Raw genomic sequence first — 16,607 nt, 5'->3', positions numbered from 1 at the left:
TTCCAAGACTTACAAATACCTTCAATCTAGTACAGTCGTACTCCCAGAGGATAATTTAACATTAGCATCGTCCATTGAGCATACTGGAGGAGAATTAATATCTATCTTGTATTTAACCTTCGTTATAATCTTGAACTTTGTCGAACTAACTGGCATGATCTCATATACTAGCTTTATCAGCTCATTATATGTTATTGTGCGTGGAATTGGCAAACCCTTCAAACGACCTCCAATATAATGGTCTTCTATATTGCTCCATATACCACCACAACGTAAGATCATATATTTCTCCATCCTTCAAGAAAAACAATACATAAAGTGAGCAGTTAAGAAAATTGGTTATTGTTAAATATTTGCTATACTCGATCCTCACTACTCTCTTTTTGCTAATTGATACTCGATACTCGTCTTCAGATACTCGGTATTCTTAACTCAATGCTTACTGCTTCATAGCTTTTTCTCCCCTCATCCTCGCTCCAGTGGGAGCTACTCGCATGTCTTAGTGCACACTCACAAACTCACACTCGCTTGTTCTCTTTGCTACATTCCTATATTTCTCACAACGTCCAAAAAGTAAAAAATGCGAGCAAAAAATGATAAAAGAAACTAGCACATTTACTTACTTGAGGTGTGAGACAAGTGAAATAATCTGAATGCCTTTATAACTTGATCTTTGCTAAGAAAAACAGATTTTGTGAAGTGGGGTTTTTGGAGGGAAAGTGAACTCAATTTTCTCTTTTGTGTTTCAGTTCTGATTGTTCTACGTTAATAAAAAAAAACCACTTCACATTTCAAGAAATCGATTTGAAAGAATAGTGAGAATTTTTAAAAAATTCTCCAATTTGTGTATGTTCGTACATGAGCATTAACTACAGAGCAGGTCCTCCGATGGGCATGGACAATTCAAAATAATCGAGTATCGAGTATGACGTGGCTATGATCGAGTATATGCTTGTCGATTGCACATGTATTGAGTGACCATGCATTTGGGTATCGAGTGACTATGCATTGAGGATTATGTGAAAAGCCAACGAGGATCAAATGATGTGTAATCGAGGATCAAGTGATAGGTAATCAAGGATCGAGTTCCTTGGTAGGCTCAGGTGCACGAGGAGCATCTCAGGGATGAAGCGATAAAATCACACGTAAATGACGTAAGCAGAAGGTCACTTCCTATTACTTTTTCTACATGTAACTATTTTTTATTTGAGCCTCCCAAATGAGAGGCCCCAAAAAAATATGTGTAGTTGTATATTATAAAAAAAAAAAAACATAATTATTGAAAGAAAGATTTTCGGTACTAAAAAAAGAAGAAGAAAATATATCCTTAAAAAAAAGAGAATATTGAGCGGAAGATATGACCACGACCTTTTTTCGCACGTACGGACATCACTTTCGATTTCCAAAGTCATTTCCAAGAAGCTTCCAAAAGGGTTTTTTTTATGGTTTATGAGTAGTTACTAGTTACTTCTTCGGACTCAGAATTACGAGCTAAGCAATTGATCACCATCCACGGCGGTGCTCCGACGATCGAGCTGAGAATTTCACGTCGTTCGAAAGCGGAGCTCCGAGGGCAACCTGTAAAGGTATCTGAATCTTAGATGCTTCTTAGTTCTTGGATTATGTTTTGGTTTTACGATCGCCAAAGTAGGTTTCAGAGTTGATTTTATTCCTTTTTTTTTTTTTTTTTGAAAATAGAAGGAGAAAGAAAATGGCGGGAGCGTTAGTTGGTGGCGCGGCATTGGGTGTTCCATTCAACGAGCTAGCAACCATCTTGAAGAATTTTGGCGAAAGGGCGATCAGTTTCGATCCTGTTCTCAAGGAGACTCAATCCAAGGTAAATGATATAATTCCTCTACTTAAAGAGATAGATGATCTTAATGAGGCCCTGGAGTATCCAAAAGAAGAAATGGAGACGTTGAGAAATCTATTAGAAGTTGCTAAAAAGCTACTTCTTCGGTGTCTAAGATTGAAGAAGCTTGATTATATAAGGAAATCAACTCACACAGAAAAGCTTCGTGATTTGAATACCAAAATTGGAAGTTTCAAGGACGTTTTGTTGATGCAAATGGCTAGAGACGGGAAGAAGACATTGAAGATAGCGTCTGAAATCAAGGACGTCGTTCTCAGGCTTGATAGCAAGTTTGGATTAAGCAATACGGTGGATTTAATTGTGAAGGTTCCTGAGATTACAGAAGAAAGTGTTGGATTGGAAAAACCAGTTGAGAAATTGAAGGCGAAACTTTTCAGAGATGGGGTTCGATTGTTGGTAGTGACAGCTCCCGGGGGTTGTGGAAAAAGCACTCTGGCTGTAAGATTTTGTCACGACAAGCAAGTTAAAAGTAAGTAAACTAACTATTTCTTCTGAAAAATGTGTTACCATTACTAAAGTTGTTTGCAGTTCTTACAAATGCTTTCTGATTTCTGCATTTTTCACAGATAAATTCCAGAGGAACATCTTTTTCCTCACTGTTTCAAGCAAACCAGATACGAAACTCATCTTAAAATCTATAATCCAAAGCCTCGGGAGGTCTGTAGTATCTGATTCTGTGAGGGACGATGAGGCATTCCGGTGTTTAGAACTACTGCTGGGGCAAATGAGTCCAAATCCTGTATTGATTGTGTTGGACGATGTCTGGGAAGGTTCCGAATCAAATAAGCTTCTTGAAAAGTTCTCTCGAATGCCTAACTGCAAAATTTTGGTGACCTCTAGATTCAAGTTTCCTGCATTTGGTGAGTCATATGATTTGGAACTTTTGGACCATAAGGATGCAAAGGAGCTGTTTCATCGCTCGGCATCGCTGGATAACAGAATGCCACAGTTCCCAGATGAACAAATTGTGGAAAAGGTAATTAATTACCCCCACCACAAAAAAAAAAAAAAAAAAAAAATCTTTTTTCCATATCTGAGTCCTGAACTGCAACTGAAGTTTTGAATGACTGAATTGCAGATAGTGAGGGGTTGTAAGAGATTCCCACTTGCTCTGAAAGTGATTGCAAGATCACTTTCGGGCAGAGCTGCTTCAGTTTGGAAAGTTCAAGAGAGGAAATTATCTAGAGGAGATTCTATTCTGGGTTCGGAGAAAGAGCTTCTGGAATGCCTCAAAGGCACCTTAGATGCAGTCCCAGATGACAAGATGGTACTGAAGGAGTGTTTCATGGATTTAGGTTCATTTCCTGAAGACCAGAGAATTCGTGTGGCTACCTTCATTGACATTTGTGCAGTGTTGTATGAACAAGATGAATGTGAAACAATGTCAAACCTTGACGAGCTCTTCACCCGGACTTTAGTCAACACTATCTCTTTGAGGTAAAATTCTGGGTCTTCCAAGTTGTGTTTGGATTATGTTGATCTTGCTTCTTGACTACGTAATTGATGTTATTTGTTGTAAAAACTGCGTTTTATTATGGTTTGATATGCACGATGCAGGCAAAAAGTTGATGTTTCCTTATTATTTTATGGATGTTGTTGTAAAATATTATGTAGAAGAAAACAAAGGAATTCCTTTGGGTATGGTTTTATTTCAATTATTTACCAGAAGGATCTTGTCTATTATTGATTATATATAATATATATATATATAATCTTGAGTTTCTATCTTTTGGACTAATTTGAAGAACTATAAACATAAATTGATCATTGATGAACACCCAAAAAAGTATTACACATTATCTCACTTGAACATTTACTTTATGAACATAACACAAGGAATGGTAGAAAGGAAACATATTCTATTATTGATTTAATCCCCCTTTTTTCTGGGAAACAGTCTCTAAATCAACTTCAGATTTGACTCTCCAAGACACTTTGAGTAATCATAATGACTAAATCATTTTTAATGCATAAGTTTCTGAACATAAACAGCATGTGGACTGTGCTTGATAACCATTTGGTTATGAACTTGAATTACTGTAGTGTTGTGATAATTTTCCAGAAATGAAGCACATCAAGACGATTACTACAGCGAGTCCTATATTACACAGCATGACATGCTTAGAGAGTTGGCTGTCCATTTGACTAATGAGCAGCTAATAGTCGAAAGGACAAGATTGCTTGTGGATATTAACAGAAATGAATTTCCCAAATGGTGGTCTGAAAAAAAGACGCAACCTATGAAAGCCCGCCTTTTGTCCATAACAACAGGTCCGTCCATGTTTTCTCTCTCTCTCCCCTATGTTTGGCATGTCATATTCATTATCTCTTTGTACAATCTAAAACTGAATGGGATGTTGATGGTGCAGATGAGATGTTCTCATCATGTTGGCCTGACATGGAAGCACCTGAAGTTGAGGTGTTAATTCTAAATCCTGGGTCAAAAACTTACAACTTGCCCGATTTCATGAAGAGAATGAACAGATTGAAAGCTCTGATAGTCAGGAATTACAGGTCCTTTCCAACTGAATTGACAAGTGATTATCAACTAATCAACTGTTTGTCAAGGTTAGAAAGAATCAGTCTTGAGCGAATTTCCATTCCTTCTTTTAGTGACGAGAACCTGAAACCACTGTTTCATCTTAAGAAGCTATCGTTCTTTATGTGCAAAATTGATAAAGCTTTTACGAACTGTTCAACCCAGATCTCATCCGTGTTGCCTAACTTGCTTGAAATTTCCATAGATTTTTGCAATGATTTGGTGGCCCTCCCTGTTGGACTATGTGAAATTATCACATTGGAGAAACTGACCATTACAAACTGTCACGGATTATCTTCATTACCCGAGGAAATTGGGCAGTTAATTAATCTAAAAACTCTAAGGCTTAGATCTTGTATTCATTTGGAGAAGTTGCCAGAATCAGTCTCAAGGCTCCGAGAATTGATGGATCTTGACATATCTCATTGTGTTGGCCTTACCAAACTTCCAGATAAGATTGGCAACTTGCAGAAGTTGGAAAAGCTTTATATGTGGAGTTGTCCGATCATGCACAAGCTTCCACCATCACTAAGAAATCTAAAAAACTTGAAGAAAGTAGTTTGTGAAGGGGAGATAGCAAAATGGGTAAATATTGTCTCACCTCGGCTTCGCAATGTGGTAAAAGAACACCAAGAAGAAGTCAACTTGGATTGGCTATTAGCATGACAGCTTCTTATAGAGCTTTTTAAGGTACGGATACTGTTGAAAATGTTGTTTAGCCCTACATTTTAGTCTTTTTACGTGGTGTCTACAGTCTAGGGTTTCTTATCATTGGTTATTTATATCTGTCCCTGTATTGTGTATTGTGTATCAGAAATTAATAAAAGACTCTTATCATGATTTTTTCTCCCTGGTTTAGGGTTTTCCACATAACTTTGGTGTTTTCTCTTCTACCCTTTACTTTTCAATATGGTATCAAAGCACAGTGATGAGACCGTAGCTGGAATAGAAGAAATTTAGTCATCAACCCTAGCAAGGAATGGAACTCCGGTGAAAAATTCTCAAAGTGCTGAAATTAGGATTAGCCACTCGACCAATATTTACACTCGTTACTGGACCATTACAGATCCACTGTTCGTAGGGCAGACAGTCGCCGATTGAACAGACCGACTGGCCATTCTTCTTTCGTCGCGCAGCCGTACAGTAGGGCGCCACCGATTGGGCAATATTTCTAACCGCTGCCGAACGAGTGATTACTCCAGCTGCTGTCAGAGGTCCTCCATCGCAGCCGTCACCTCTACCCAATCACAGCCAGGTCTTCTTTCGCAGCCCAGACAGGTCGGCCTTCAGTCGTAGCATCCTCCATCGTAGACGAGCCTTCCATCTCTTCTACCCAATCCTTCGAACCAACCGGTCCAGCCGAACCGGTCCAACAAGCCCAACAGAAGACCGTCAACAGACTCTTTTCCCACGCTCCTTTCTTTGGTCAGCCGGCCCATCAGGCTTCTTTTCCCATGCCAGCAAGAGACCGGTTTTTCAGGGGTTTATGGGCAGAAACAACCCATAGTGGGTTTTAGTGGGACCATTGGGTTTCAACAGTAAACTGACAAAATTGCAGTAAAGCAGATTTTTTGCGCTTGGGGCAGCCGTTAGATTAGGGATGGCAAAATTTCCCGGGGGGTCGGATCCCTGCGGTATCGGGGCGGAATCTTCGATTTGAACGGGATGGGTCAAACCGGGATCCTTTTTTAGGGTCCCTAAACCTGGATGGGGGAATGGGGAGGGTGTCCCCGCTTCCCGCCCCCGCCCGATTAGGATTTTAAATATTTTTTCTATATATATAATTAGATTTTTAAATATTTTCTTTTCTATATATATTAGGTATTTAACTTTTGTCATTTAGCTTGATTTTTAATTTAGCTCAATCTAAGCTCAACTAAATGTCAAAGCCCAAACCAAAGATAATTTACAAAAAAAAAAAAGTGCCCATAGGAAAATAAAAAGGAAGAAAATGGGAATGGTCCTCGCAGGACCCGTTTCCCCGACGGAGAAGCCTTGTCCCCGTCCTCGCCTTGAAATGGCGGGGATGGGGCAGGGATGGGATGGGGAACCCTCCCCGCCCCGCCCCGCCCCGCCCCAACCCTGTTGTCGAACCTACGTTAGATCCACAGCAAAATCCTTCGACTGACTTTCATCCAGATACGTATTCGGGCTTTCCATTATGTTCAGAAATACCGGTAAATACTTTACTCTCTTTTACCTATGCAAACATTATGTCTGGTTTGTGGGCAATTCTGTAGGAATATCTATCGGAGAAAAACTTAACGGCCAGAACTATTTATTCTTGGTCGCAATCTATTGAAAATGGCCTCGTGTGAACGCACAAGTTCGGATATCTAACCGGGGAGATACCCAAACCGAACCTTGGGGATCCTCAGGAACGTATATTGAAGGGGGAGTATTCTCTCCTCCGCTCGATTTTGATAAACAGTATGGAACCCCAGATCAAGAAGCCACTACTTTATTCAGCATTAGTTTGGGATATTTGGGAAGCTGTCCATAAACTATATTTGAAGAGGCAGAACGCTTCACGACTTTATACATTGAGGAAACATGTACATGAGTGCAAGCAAGGGACTCTTGATGTAACGTTTTATTTCAATAAATTGTCATTATTGTGGCAAGAAATGGATTGTGTCACGAAGTAGTTTGGAATTGCCCAGTCGACGGGGTTCAGTATTCGAAATTGAGGAGGCTGACCGTGTATATGATTTTTTGGCTGGCATAAACTTGAAATTTGATGGCGTCCGGAGCCGAATTTTGGGACAAAAGCCGATGCCGTCCCTGATGGAAGTTTGCTCAGAAGTCAGATTAGAAGAGGATAGAACCAATGCCATGAATGGTACAACAACCACCACCCTAGACGCTGCTGCGTTTGGAGTCAATTCGTCTGGATCAGAGAATGACAAACAGAATTGAAAGACCCCTCCCATTTGTGAACATTGTAAGAAACCATAGCACACAAAAGACCAATGCTGGAAATTACACGGTCGTCCACCAAATGGCAAGCGGCGCCTTCCAAATGATAAGTCTAAATCCAGTCGAGCCTTCGTTGGTGAAACGGTTGATGGTGCTCCTCAGGTGGCCACCCCATGTGGATCCAGGTACAGTTGGAACCGACAATATTGTCCAATCAGGTACTCCCCAGTCCATTAGTTTCTTTGTTGAAGGGAATGAATCCTGGATTCTTGACCCATGAGCAACTGATCACTTAACTAGATCACATGATCAATTCATCTCCTATTATTCAAGTGCTAGAATGAGAGAATACGAATTGCAGATTGATCTTTTGCTCCTGTTGTTGGAAAGGGTCATTTATCTCCGATTCAGGGATTGATTTTACAGAATGTTTTCCATGTGCCAAAGATATTTTACAATTTGTTATCGGTCAATAAAATAACCAAAGATTTGAACTGCAAAGTTGTTTTCTCACCAGATGATGTTTTGTTTCAGGATCTGAGCTCGGGGAAGATGATTGGCACTGCCCGGCACAATAGGGGGCTCTATTTCCTCTCTGATGATGCTTCTTCTAGGAGTTTGTCTAGGACTAGTTTATTATTTTCTCTTACTGTTTCTGAAACTGATTTTTTATTATGGCAGTTCCATCTTGGACATCCAAACTTTCATCATATGAAATATCTGTTTCCCCACTTATTTCGTAATGTGAATGTGTTGTCTTTATCTTGTGATGTTTTATTCGTGCAAAGCAACCCAGAGCTTCATTTACTTCACAACCCTATAAAACTTCCCGACCCTTCCACTTGATACATTGGGGTCCGTCTAATGTCACAACTGTGTCAGGTAAACGGTGGTTTGTCACCTTCATAGATGATCACACCCGTCTTACATGGGTATTTCTTCTTACAGACAAATTTGAAGTGACGACGGTATTTCAACAATTTTACACTACAGTCGAAACTCAATTCAATACCAAAATTGTCATTCTTCGGAGTGATAATGGGCGTGAGTTTATTAATCAGTCCCTCTGTGAGTTTTTAACCTCTAAAGGTATCATCCACCAGAATTCTTGTGCTTATCCCCCTTAGCAGAATGGGTGGCTGAGCGAAAAAATCGTCACTTTATTGAAGTAGTCTGATTTCTCATGATACTTGCATCTTCACCCTCGTATCTATGGGGAGATGATGTACTTACTGCAGCTCATTTCATCAATCGAATGCCCTCCCGTGTGCTCAAATTCCAAACCCCCCTTAGAATGTTTTAAAGAGTCTTTTTCGTCCACTCACCTTTTCCCAGATGTTCCTCTTTGGGTGTTTGGTTGTATTGTTTTTGTTCATAATCACGGTCCCCACCAGGGTAAATTTGCTCATCGGGCTAAAAAATGTGTGTTTGTTGGGTATCCACTCTATCAACAGGGCTACAAGTGTTTTCAGTCTTCCTCTCGAAAGTATTTTGTGACCATAGATGCCACCTTTCAAGAGGACAAATTCTTTTTTCCCGTTAGTCCCCTTCAGGAGGAGACCACTAGTGAAGAGGCTAATGCATCCACCTACTTTGTTCCTTTAGATCTGTTTCCTAAGCCTATTCCTGAAACAAATGATCCCGTCCTCCTTACAAAACAAGTACCTTAGATAACCTACTATAGGAAGAATCTTCGAAAGGAAATAGTTCCCGAAATAATTCCCCCTGTTGCTCTGCCGGAAGGTGTTCAAGAGTCAGAACCAGAACCGGCTCAAGGTACCTCTATTCTTGATGATAATGAATGTGTTGAAAGTGATGTAGTGAACTCTGACAAAGTTAGGATCGATGATAGTGGTGAATTGCCAGGAGATACACAGGGAACTGAAAATGTGCAACAGGTGGGTACAGATGAACAGGTAGACAAGACCAGTGAGATTGATGCTACCTTGGGTTTACCGATTGCCCTATGGAAGGGTACGAGATCGTGCACCAAGCACTCTATGAAAAGCTTTTTGTCCTATAGTAACTTGTTTACGAGATTTAAAGCTTTCACTACCAGTCTGGATACTGTGATGATTCCAGGCAATGTGCACAAGGCACTAGAAGTTCCTGAATGGCGAGCCACAATTATGGAGGAGATGCAGGCCCTTGAGACAAAGAGAAGATGGGATCTGGTTGTTCTTCCAAAAGGTCACAAAACAGTAGGATGCAAGTGGGTGTTCACTGTCAAATACAAGTTTGATGGGACTTTTGATAGATATAAGGTCAGGTTGGTTGCAAAAGGATTCACTCAGACATATGGGGTGGATTACTCAGAAACCTTCTCGCCTGTGGCAAAACTTAACAATATTCGTGTTTTCTCTCCATTGCCGTTAATCAAGACTGGCCCTTATATTAGTTGGATGTAAAAAATGCATTTTTGAATGGTGAGTTGGAAGAAGAAGTCTATATGAACTCACCTCCAGGTTTTGAAGCACGGTTTGGCAATCAGGTTTGCAAATTAAAGAAGTCTCTGTATGGCTTGAAGCAGTCTCTAGAGCCTGGTTTGATAGATTCACTACCTTTGTCAAGTTCGAGGGGTTTGTTCAAGGGCATTCTGATCATACCTTGTTCACTAAGAGGTCAACACGAGGGAAAATAGCTGTTTTAATTATCTATGTTGATGATATTATCCTGTCAGTGGATGATTCAGGAGAGATTGGTAGGTTGAAACAAAGTATGGCAGATGAGTTCAAGATCAAAGATCTTGGTGACTTGAGATATTTTCTAGGAATGGAGGCAGCAAGATCAAAGGAAGGGATCTTAGTGTCTCAGAGGAAATGTACACTAGACTTGTTGAGAGAAACTGGAATGACTGAGTGCAAATCTGCAGATATGCCAGTAGAAGTCAATAACAATCTGGTAGAATCAGTAGATGATGTTCCTATTAACAAGGAAAGATATCAAGGGCTTGTGGGGAAGTTGATCTATCTTTCGCATACCAAACCCGATATATCGTATGCAGTTAGTTTGGTCAGTCAGTTTATGCAGGTTCCTTATGAAAGACACATGGAGGCAGTTATGCGGATTCTGAGATATCTGAAGTCTATGCCTGGAAAAGGCTTGGTGTTCAGAAAACATGACAAAAGATGATTGAGGCTTACACAGATTCAAACTGGACTGGTTCTATTACTGATAGAAAGTCTACCTCGAGATATTGTACTTTTGTGTGGGGAAATTTAGTTGCCTGGTGGAGTAAGAAGCAAGGTGTCATGGCTAGGATCAGTGCTGAAGTAGAGTACAGAGCTATGAGCCTTGGTATTTGTGAAGAATTTTGGTTGAAAAAGGTTATGGTAGATCTTCTAGGAAAGTCATGAGCCGATGAGACTTTATGGTGATAATAAAGCTGCCATTAATATTGCTAACAATCCTGTTCAACATGAGAGAACCAAACATATTGAGATCGATCGACACTTCATCAAAGAGAAACTGGATAACGGTAGTATATGCATTCCCTATGTTCCTCCAGTAACAAATTGCGGATGTCCTCACCAAAGGGTTATCGAGACAGACATTTGACACCTGTGTTAGCAAGTTGGGTCTCATTGATATCTACGCCCCAACTTGACGGGAAGTGTTGAAAATGTTGTTTAGCCCTAAGGGCGTTTTAGTCTTTTTACGTGGTGTCTACAGTTCAGGGTTTCTTACCTTTGGTTATTTATACTCGTTCCTGTATTGTGTATTGTGTATCAGAAATTAATAAAAAAAATTTATCGTAGTTTTTTTTCCCTGATCTAGGGTTTTTCACGTAATTTTGGTGTTTTCTCTTCTACCTTCTACTTTTCAATAGATACAATTAAAAATTATGTATCATGGGAGAGTGGCTATGTATTTATAAGAGATCATCTTCAAAATATTGTTATGGTGGGAGAGAAATCAGAATTATTCAACAGCATGAGGGAAGAGATTTTTGTAAAGCTAATTTTAAGGTTCTTAAGCTATCACTGCAATAAACGACCTTTATCGTCAGATTCGCTAAAGAATATGTACATTTTCTTATCTTAATTTTACTATTTTTACATATTTTGTCTAGCCCCTCAAAAGATGCGTTCTTTTCCCCCACTTTTCTTTTGTATTTCCCATCCTAACTAATGCAGTCTCCAGCTTTACTCCCTCTCCTGCTCTCTGAATACTTACTACTTCAATTTCTTCATCTCAATCCTTTTTACAGGACAAACAAAATCTCGGTACAGTAATCATCCTTGCAATACCTGTACATGGAATTCTCAAAATTGAAATCGAACCCAGTTGTTCATTTTCTTTCTTTGATTCCTAATGGGATGGTTGACTTTGCAGAAAAAGAGAGGTGGAATTTGTTTAAGAGCCATTGAGTGCTAGAATTAAGAAGGACCATATATACCAATCCACGCTGTTGGATGATTCCGGAGTCAAATAACTGTTTTGGTCAGGACAAGGAAAGGGTTTACTTAATTGGAGATGGAATCCAGAAAAATGAAAGTTGTCCGGCTTTGATCCCCAAGGCATTGCTTCAACTTCTTCGTGGAAAGAAACTTTTCTTTATTGGTGATTTATGGGTGATTGATTCTATGGGCAGAAATCGTATGGAGTCTTTTATTTGTCTCCTGTCACAGGTCAGCTCTCTCTAGTCTCTACTTTATAAAATGGAAAAAAAGAAAAAAGAAAAAAGATCGATTAGCTCTGTCATATCATGTAAATTTGTTATATATGATTATTTGAAGCTTATGATTCTTGTTATCATCTATAACTAATTCTTATGCTGAGTAATTTTAGGAACCATAGCATTTTGGAAAATTTACATAGCTTTAACCTCTCTTTAAATTCAGTTAATGGGAAATACCAACGTTGGAGATTTCTTTTGTTTGAGTTCAACAACTGTGGAGGTGATGGTTGTCTTATGTACTGAGTTATACTTGGATTTGTCATTAATGTGTTAATTGTGGGAAAAGTAATTCTGGTCTTTTATGTCATTCTATATCGACTAGGTTGATTCCTGACTCCCCTTATAAATTTAAATCCATCATTTTCTATGCGTAAGGTTGATTATTGAAAAATTCTTTCTTGAACTGGAGTCAGATTTAAATTACTGCACAGATGTGTGGAAGGTAATTCATGTCAAGGTGAACATGTCAAATTATTGGAAGCATACTTTAGCCAAAGAATTCCACCTGAATCCTACTATTAGACCTTAGTATAGAATGATGTGTGATTGCAAGTTCTCTAAGTAGTTAGTATTTCCATTTCTTGACCTAATTAAGAAAAAAATATTGAAAATGTTCTCTGCCACCAGTTCCACTGAATCTGAAAGCTATTTAGAAAATGAACGGAAAAAAAAAAAAAAAAATTCATTCTGTTTCTATAGAACTTCAATTTCCATTTTAGATATGTTCGGAATGATTTTAAAAGTGCTTAGAAAACACATTTTTAACACTTAAAATACTTTTGTAAGCACTTAGAATGTCATTTCAAATGAGCCTTAGTATGTGGTTCATGTAGAAGCATCTTGAAGTTGAAGAATTTGTTCTTAATATCTAAATGGAGGTTCTAGGTGGATAGAAAATAATTCATATGCTATCTAACCCAACTAAAAAAATCATCAATACAGAACAAAACAGAGATTGTGGGTGAATTAGGAAGATGATGGAATTTGAAATTTTTAAACAGTGGCTTATTTCTTCAGAATTCATCGGAGGGAAAAGTTATCAAGCAAATAAAATTCGAACTTGTGTGGGTTCATATACATGAATTATCTGGAATTAGAATCCCAAACTAAGCAACATATGGATGAAACTTTGAAATTTTTTGAGTTCAATAACTGTAACTGTTGGCTGGCCGGAAATCGTATCATCAATCATTAGAATGATAATTGATATTTACTAAGATTGATAATTGATATTTAGTTTAGATTGACTTGAAAATTTAAAATTATGTTTTACTACATTTTTTAGCTAAAAGGGTATCACTGATAGTCATATGGCACATAATTGAAATTCATGAACGTGAACTTTTATTTTGATATTATGTTAAATTTCCACTTGATAATATTTTAAGTTGATAAATTATGCCATTATGATATAACTTATATTTTAATACATTTGTTACAGTTGCTTTGTGAACTATATGAAATTTTAGGTTTTAGCGAAATGTAGGGCGAAATTCTAACGGAAGTTAGAAGAAATATGCAAGGTTTTGTATTGTGATCTCACCAACATGTTAAATGAAATTTTGGCAATGGATTTTGATGCTCATTTCAGCTCAGAAAATCATATTAAAGGTAGAAAGTTTTGAGTTTTGTCAACTCTTTTGTGTGTGTGTGTTCTGTTTTCTCTTTTTATTTTTTCCCCCGAGTTTATAATCTTTATATTTCATGCTGTATAAAGTGGTATCTTTAATTCTTTTTTCTCATTTTAGTGCCTTTAAACTTATACCTTAACTTTCATGTTTCATTTCACAATTGAATTTGTAGGTACTTTCCAATGAATTTGAAGAATACCAACATAAAGAAAGGAGTAATGGTTAAATTTTGGGTAGTAATGTATTCGTTGTACGAGATTGAATTATAAATTTTATCATTAGCTCATACTTTGTGTCGTTGTGTTAAGCTCACTTGGGCATATTAAAAATTTACATAATATCAATACAAAAGGGATAAAATATATTTGAGTTAGATTTTAAGATGTACATGTTTTAACATTCTTTTTACCTATTTCAATTAAACAAGGGATCTTATAATATCCCGATAAACTACCCATTCGAATTTGGTTATTAATGATTTGTGACTAGGGGTGTTCATGGGTTGGATTGTATTGGGCTGAAAGACTTTTTAGATTAGATCCAATTGTTCTGGTTGTAAATTTTTTAATCCAAATAACCTTATTAAAAAATCAATCCAACCCAATCCAATCATGAAATATTTAGGTTGAGTTGGGTTGGATTAATTGGGTTATTTATTTAAAATTTTGTTCTAAAATGAAACAAAATATAAATATGTAAAAATCTAATTTAATTATTTTTATATATTGAATTAAGATTAATAACTTAATTTCAATTTTATAATGAAAATTTTCTTTCTAAAGTGTAAATAAATTATTTTTAAAAGTTGATGAAGAATAAATTATTAAAAAAATATTGAAATTAAATAAAATTATATATATATATATATATATATATTACTAATATTGTGTTATAAGTAATAAAAAAATAATATTTTAAAGTTAATAATAAATTCGGATTGGTTCGAGTTGGTTTGAGTTTATTAAGTGAACTCATAAACCAATCCAATCCATAAAATTTTCATTTATTTGAATCTAACCAAAAATGAGTTGATAAACTCAACTCAAATTACACAGGTTGGATTGGATATGATGAGTTTTTTCGAATCATCGAGTTTTTTTTTAATATTTTTATTCGTGGTCGTTGTTTTGTATGATGGTCTCATTCATTTTATTTGTTGCGTTATTTTGTGTACACATATATGAACATGTAGATAATAAGATTGTGAATGAGTATAATGTTGATATAATTAATATTTTATATTGGGACATGAAGATCCATAATTAAACTGAACTTTTATTAAGGGGGTGCTCCTGAGCTATCTAGGCCATTATTTCTGACCTTAGGAGCTAAATTAGTTTTATGTAGGGACATATGAGATCAGACATGGGTATCTAGAGATGGATTTAAAATGGTCGTAACTATCTTTGTGCATCCCTTTTCACCACTCACATAAAAAAAATTAAAATATTTAAAAAGGGAAAAAGGTAAAATTTGCCACATGACAAATTATAACGGGTTAATTTAGTGGTTTACATAAAGATAGGTGATATCCAATATGTACTTAAGTATTTTTCTTTAAAGTTAGAAGAGAAAAAAAATTACTCATTCACCATTTATGCCTTTAGCTTATATTTCTTTCTCAACACCTTTCTACTCATAATTAAATTATATAAATATATATGTTTTCCTTTTTTTTCCTAACAACAATACAAAGGACTATCCACAAATATGACATAATTTAGATATGTAATACAAAAATATAAGTTAAAAGAATAAGTTTTGATGTAAAGTAATTTAAATATATAGGTTACTATTGTTAGATTATATTATGGTTAATCGTTAAGTAGATTAATTAATAATTCGAATTTATTAATAGCTACCATATAAAGTTAAAACATAATTTAGGGCCTTATGCATTAAAAAAATATGGAAATTGAGTTAGTCAACAGTTTATAATTTTTCTTGAAAAGAATTGGTTTATAATTTGTATTTTTTAAAAGAAAAAAAAAGGACTCAAGCTTACCAAATCAAGTTACCTATTACCAATACTACAAATGAAATTTGATCGAGATAATTTGCAGTTTTGACAAAAATTTGAGAAATTGTAATGGTAGGCAATTTAAGAATAGATTTTAGCAAGCATGTCTACAACTTCTGAAATTTTGCAAATATGGCATTATTTGTAATTATGATATTTCTCTTTTCCTTAATCCGAAATTACCCATATAACCAAGACCAATTCTATTCTTTGTGGTTTCATTAGCTTCCTCTCTTTCATTTTTCTCTTGTTTTCAACAATTGCTATCTAATTTCGATTTCGTCCTTGAAAGATTTATCCCGTTCTGTGTTCGACTTTGTCTTTGAAGATCGGTGTCGCCCTGAAGATCGCTATTTATTTCTTCTTTTCAATTTTTTTTTCCGTTCGAAAGATTGTTTTCATCAAGATCGATTCTGTACTCGCTTCAAAGGTTCTTTGATTCTCTTTGCTTGTATTTTTTCTACTTTTCTTCATATTTTCTGTGTTTTTTCTGTTTTGAAATTGTAATATGAAATCATAAGGGGTTTTCATCATTTTTTTTTTTTTTTTTGGATTTAAGAGTCTGGAAGAGATGGAGATTGTGGAGGAAGAAATTGATTCAAAATAGAAAAAGAAGCCACAAAGAAAGTGAAAATTAATTGATTCCAAATTGCAAATTGATTGATTCAAATTAATTCAATGGTAGAGCAAGAAAGAAGGAAAGTGATTAAGGTTCCAATTCTCAATCTTCTTCTCTGTTTTTTTTTTTTTTCTTTTCAAATTTTAGTCTTAAGAGAATCAAAAGGGAAATTGGAGCTACGGTATTGTACTTTTCATCGAGTAATTGATAAGAATCACTACTTCCAAAACCAATTTGGTGAGTTTTTTTTTTTTTTTTTTTTTTAATTGAAAGTTTTTTTGTTCAGTTTGGTGGGTTTCTTTGTTTCTTATTTAGGTCATGACAA

At 36.3% G+C, this 16,607-nt stretch overlaps 1 protein-coding gene across 8 annotated transcripts; it reads left to right on the top strand.

Annotated features, from left to right (window-relative positions):
* Window positions 1-1,425: 1,425 nt before the first annotated feature.
* Window positions 1,426-14,019, top strand: LOC120080372 (probable disease resistance protein At5g66900). Of its 8 annotated transcripts, none has more exons than XR_005482487.1 (9): window positions 1,426-1,586; window positions 1,699-2,342; window positions 2,440-2,849; window positions 2,952-3,310; window positions 3,936-4,144; window positions 4,243-5,102; window positions 11,542-11,557; window positions 11,667-13,623; window positions 13,816-14,019. XR_005482487.1 is itself a non-coding variant. In XM_039035021.1 (6 exons), exons 2-6 carry the CDS (start codon window positions 1,712-1,714, stop codon window positions 5,076-5,078), a joined length of 2,445 nt encoding a protein of 814 aa, XP_038890949.1. In that variant the 5' UTR covers window positions 1,426-1,586; window positions 1,699-1,711; the 3' UTR covers window positions 5,079-5,103. The 8 variants fall into 8 exon arrangements, 1 of the variants encoding a protein (XP_038890949.1); XR_005482491.1 differs by having other exon boundaries at window positions 11,542-11,962; window positions 13,499-13,623; XR_005482488.1 differs by having other exon boundaries at window positions 11,542-11,962; window positions 13,482-13,623.
* Window positions 14,020-16,607: the final 2,588 nt, after the last annotated feature.

This window comes from Benincasa hispida, chromosome 6, assembly GCF_009727055.1.
Source record: "Benincasa hispida cultivar B227 chromosome 6, ASM972705v1, whole genome shotgun sequence".
Classification (NCBI taxonomy): domain Eukaryota; kingdom Viridiplantae; phylum Streptophyta; class Magnoliopsida; order Cucurbitales; family Cucurbitaceae; genus Benincasa; species Benincasa hispida.
This window is presented reverse-complemented; position numbering and strand designations above follow the sequence as displayed.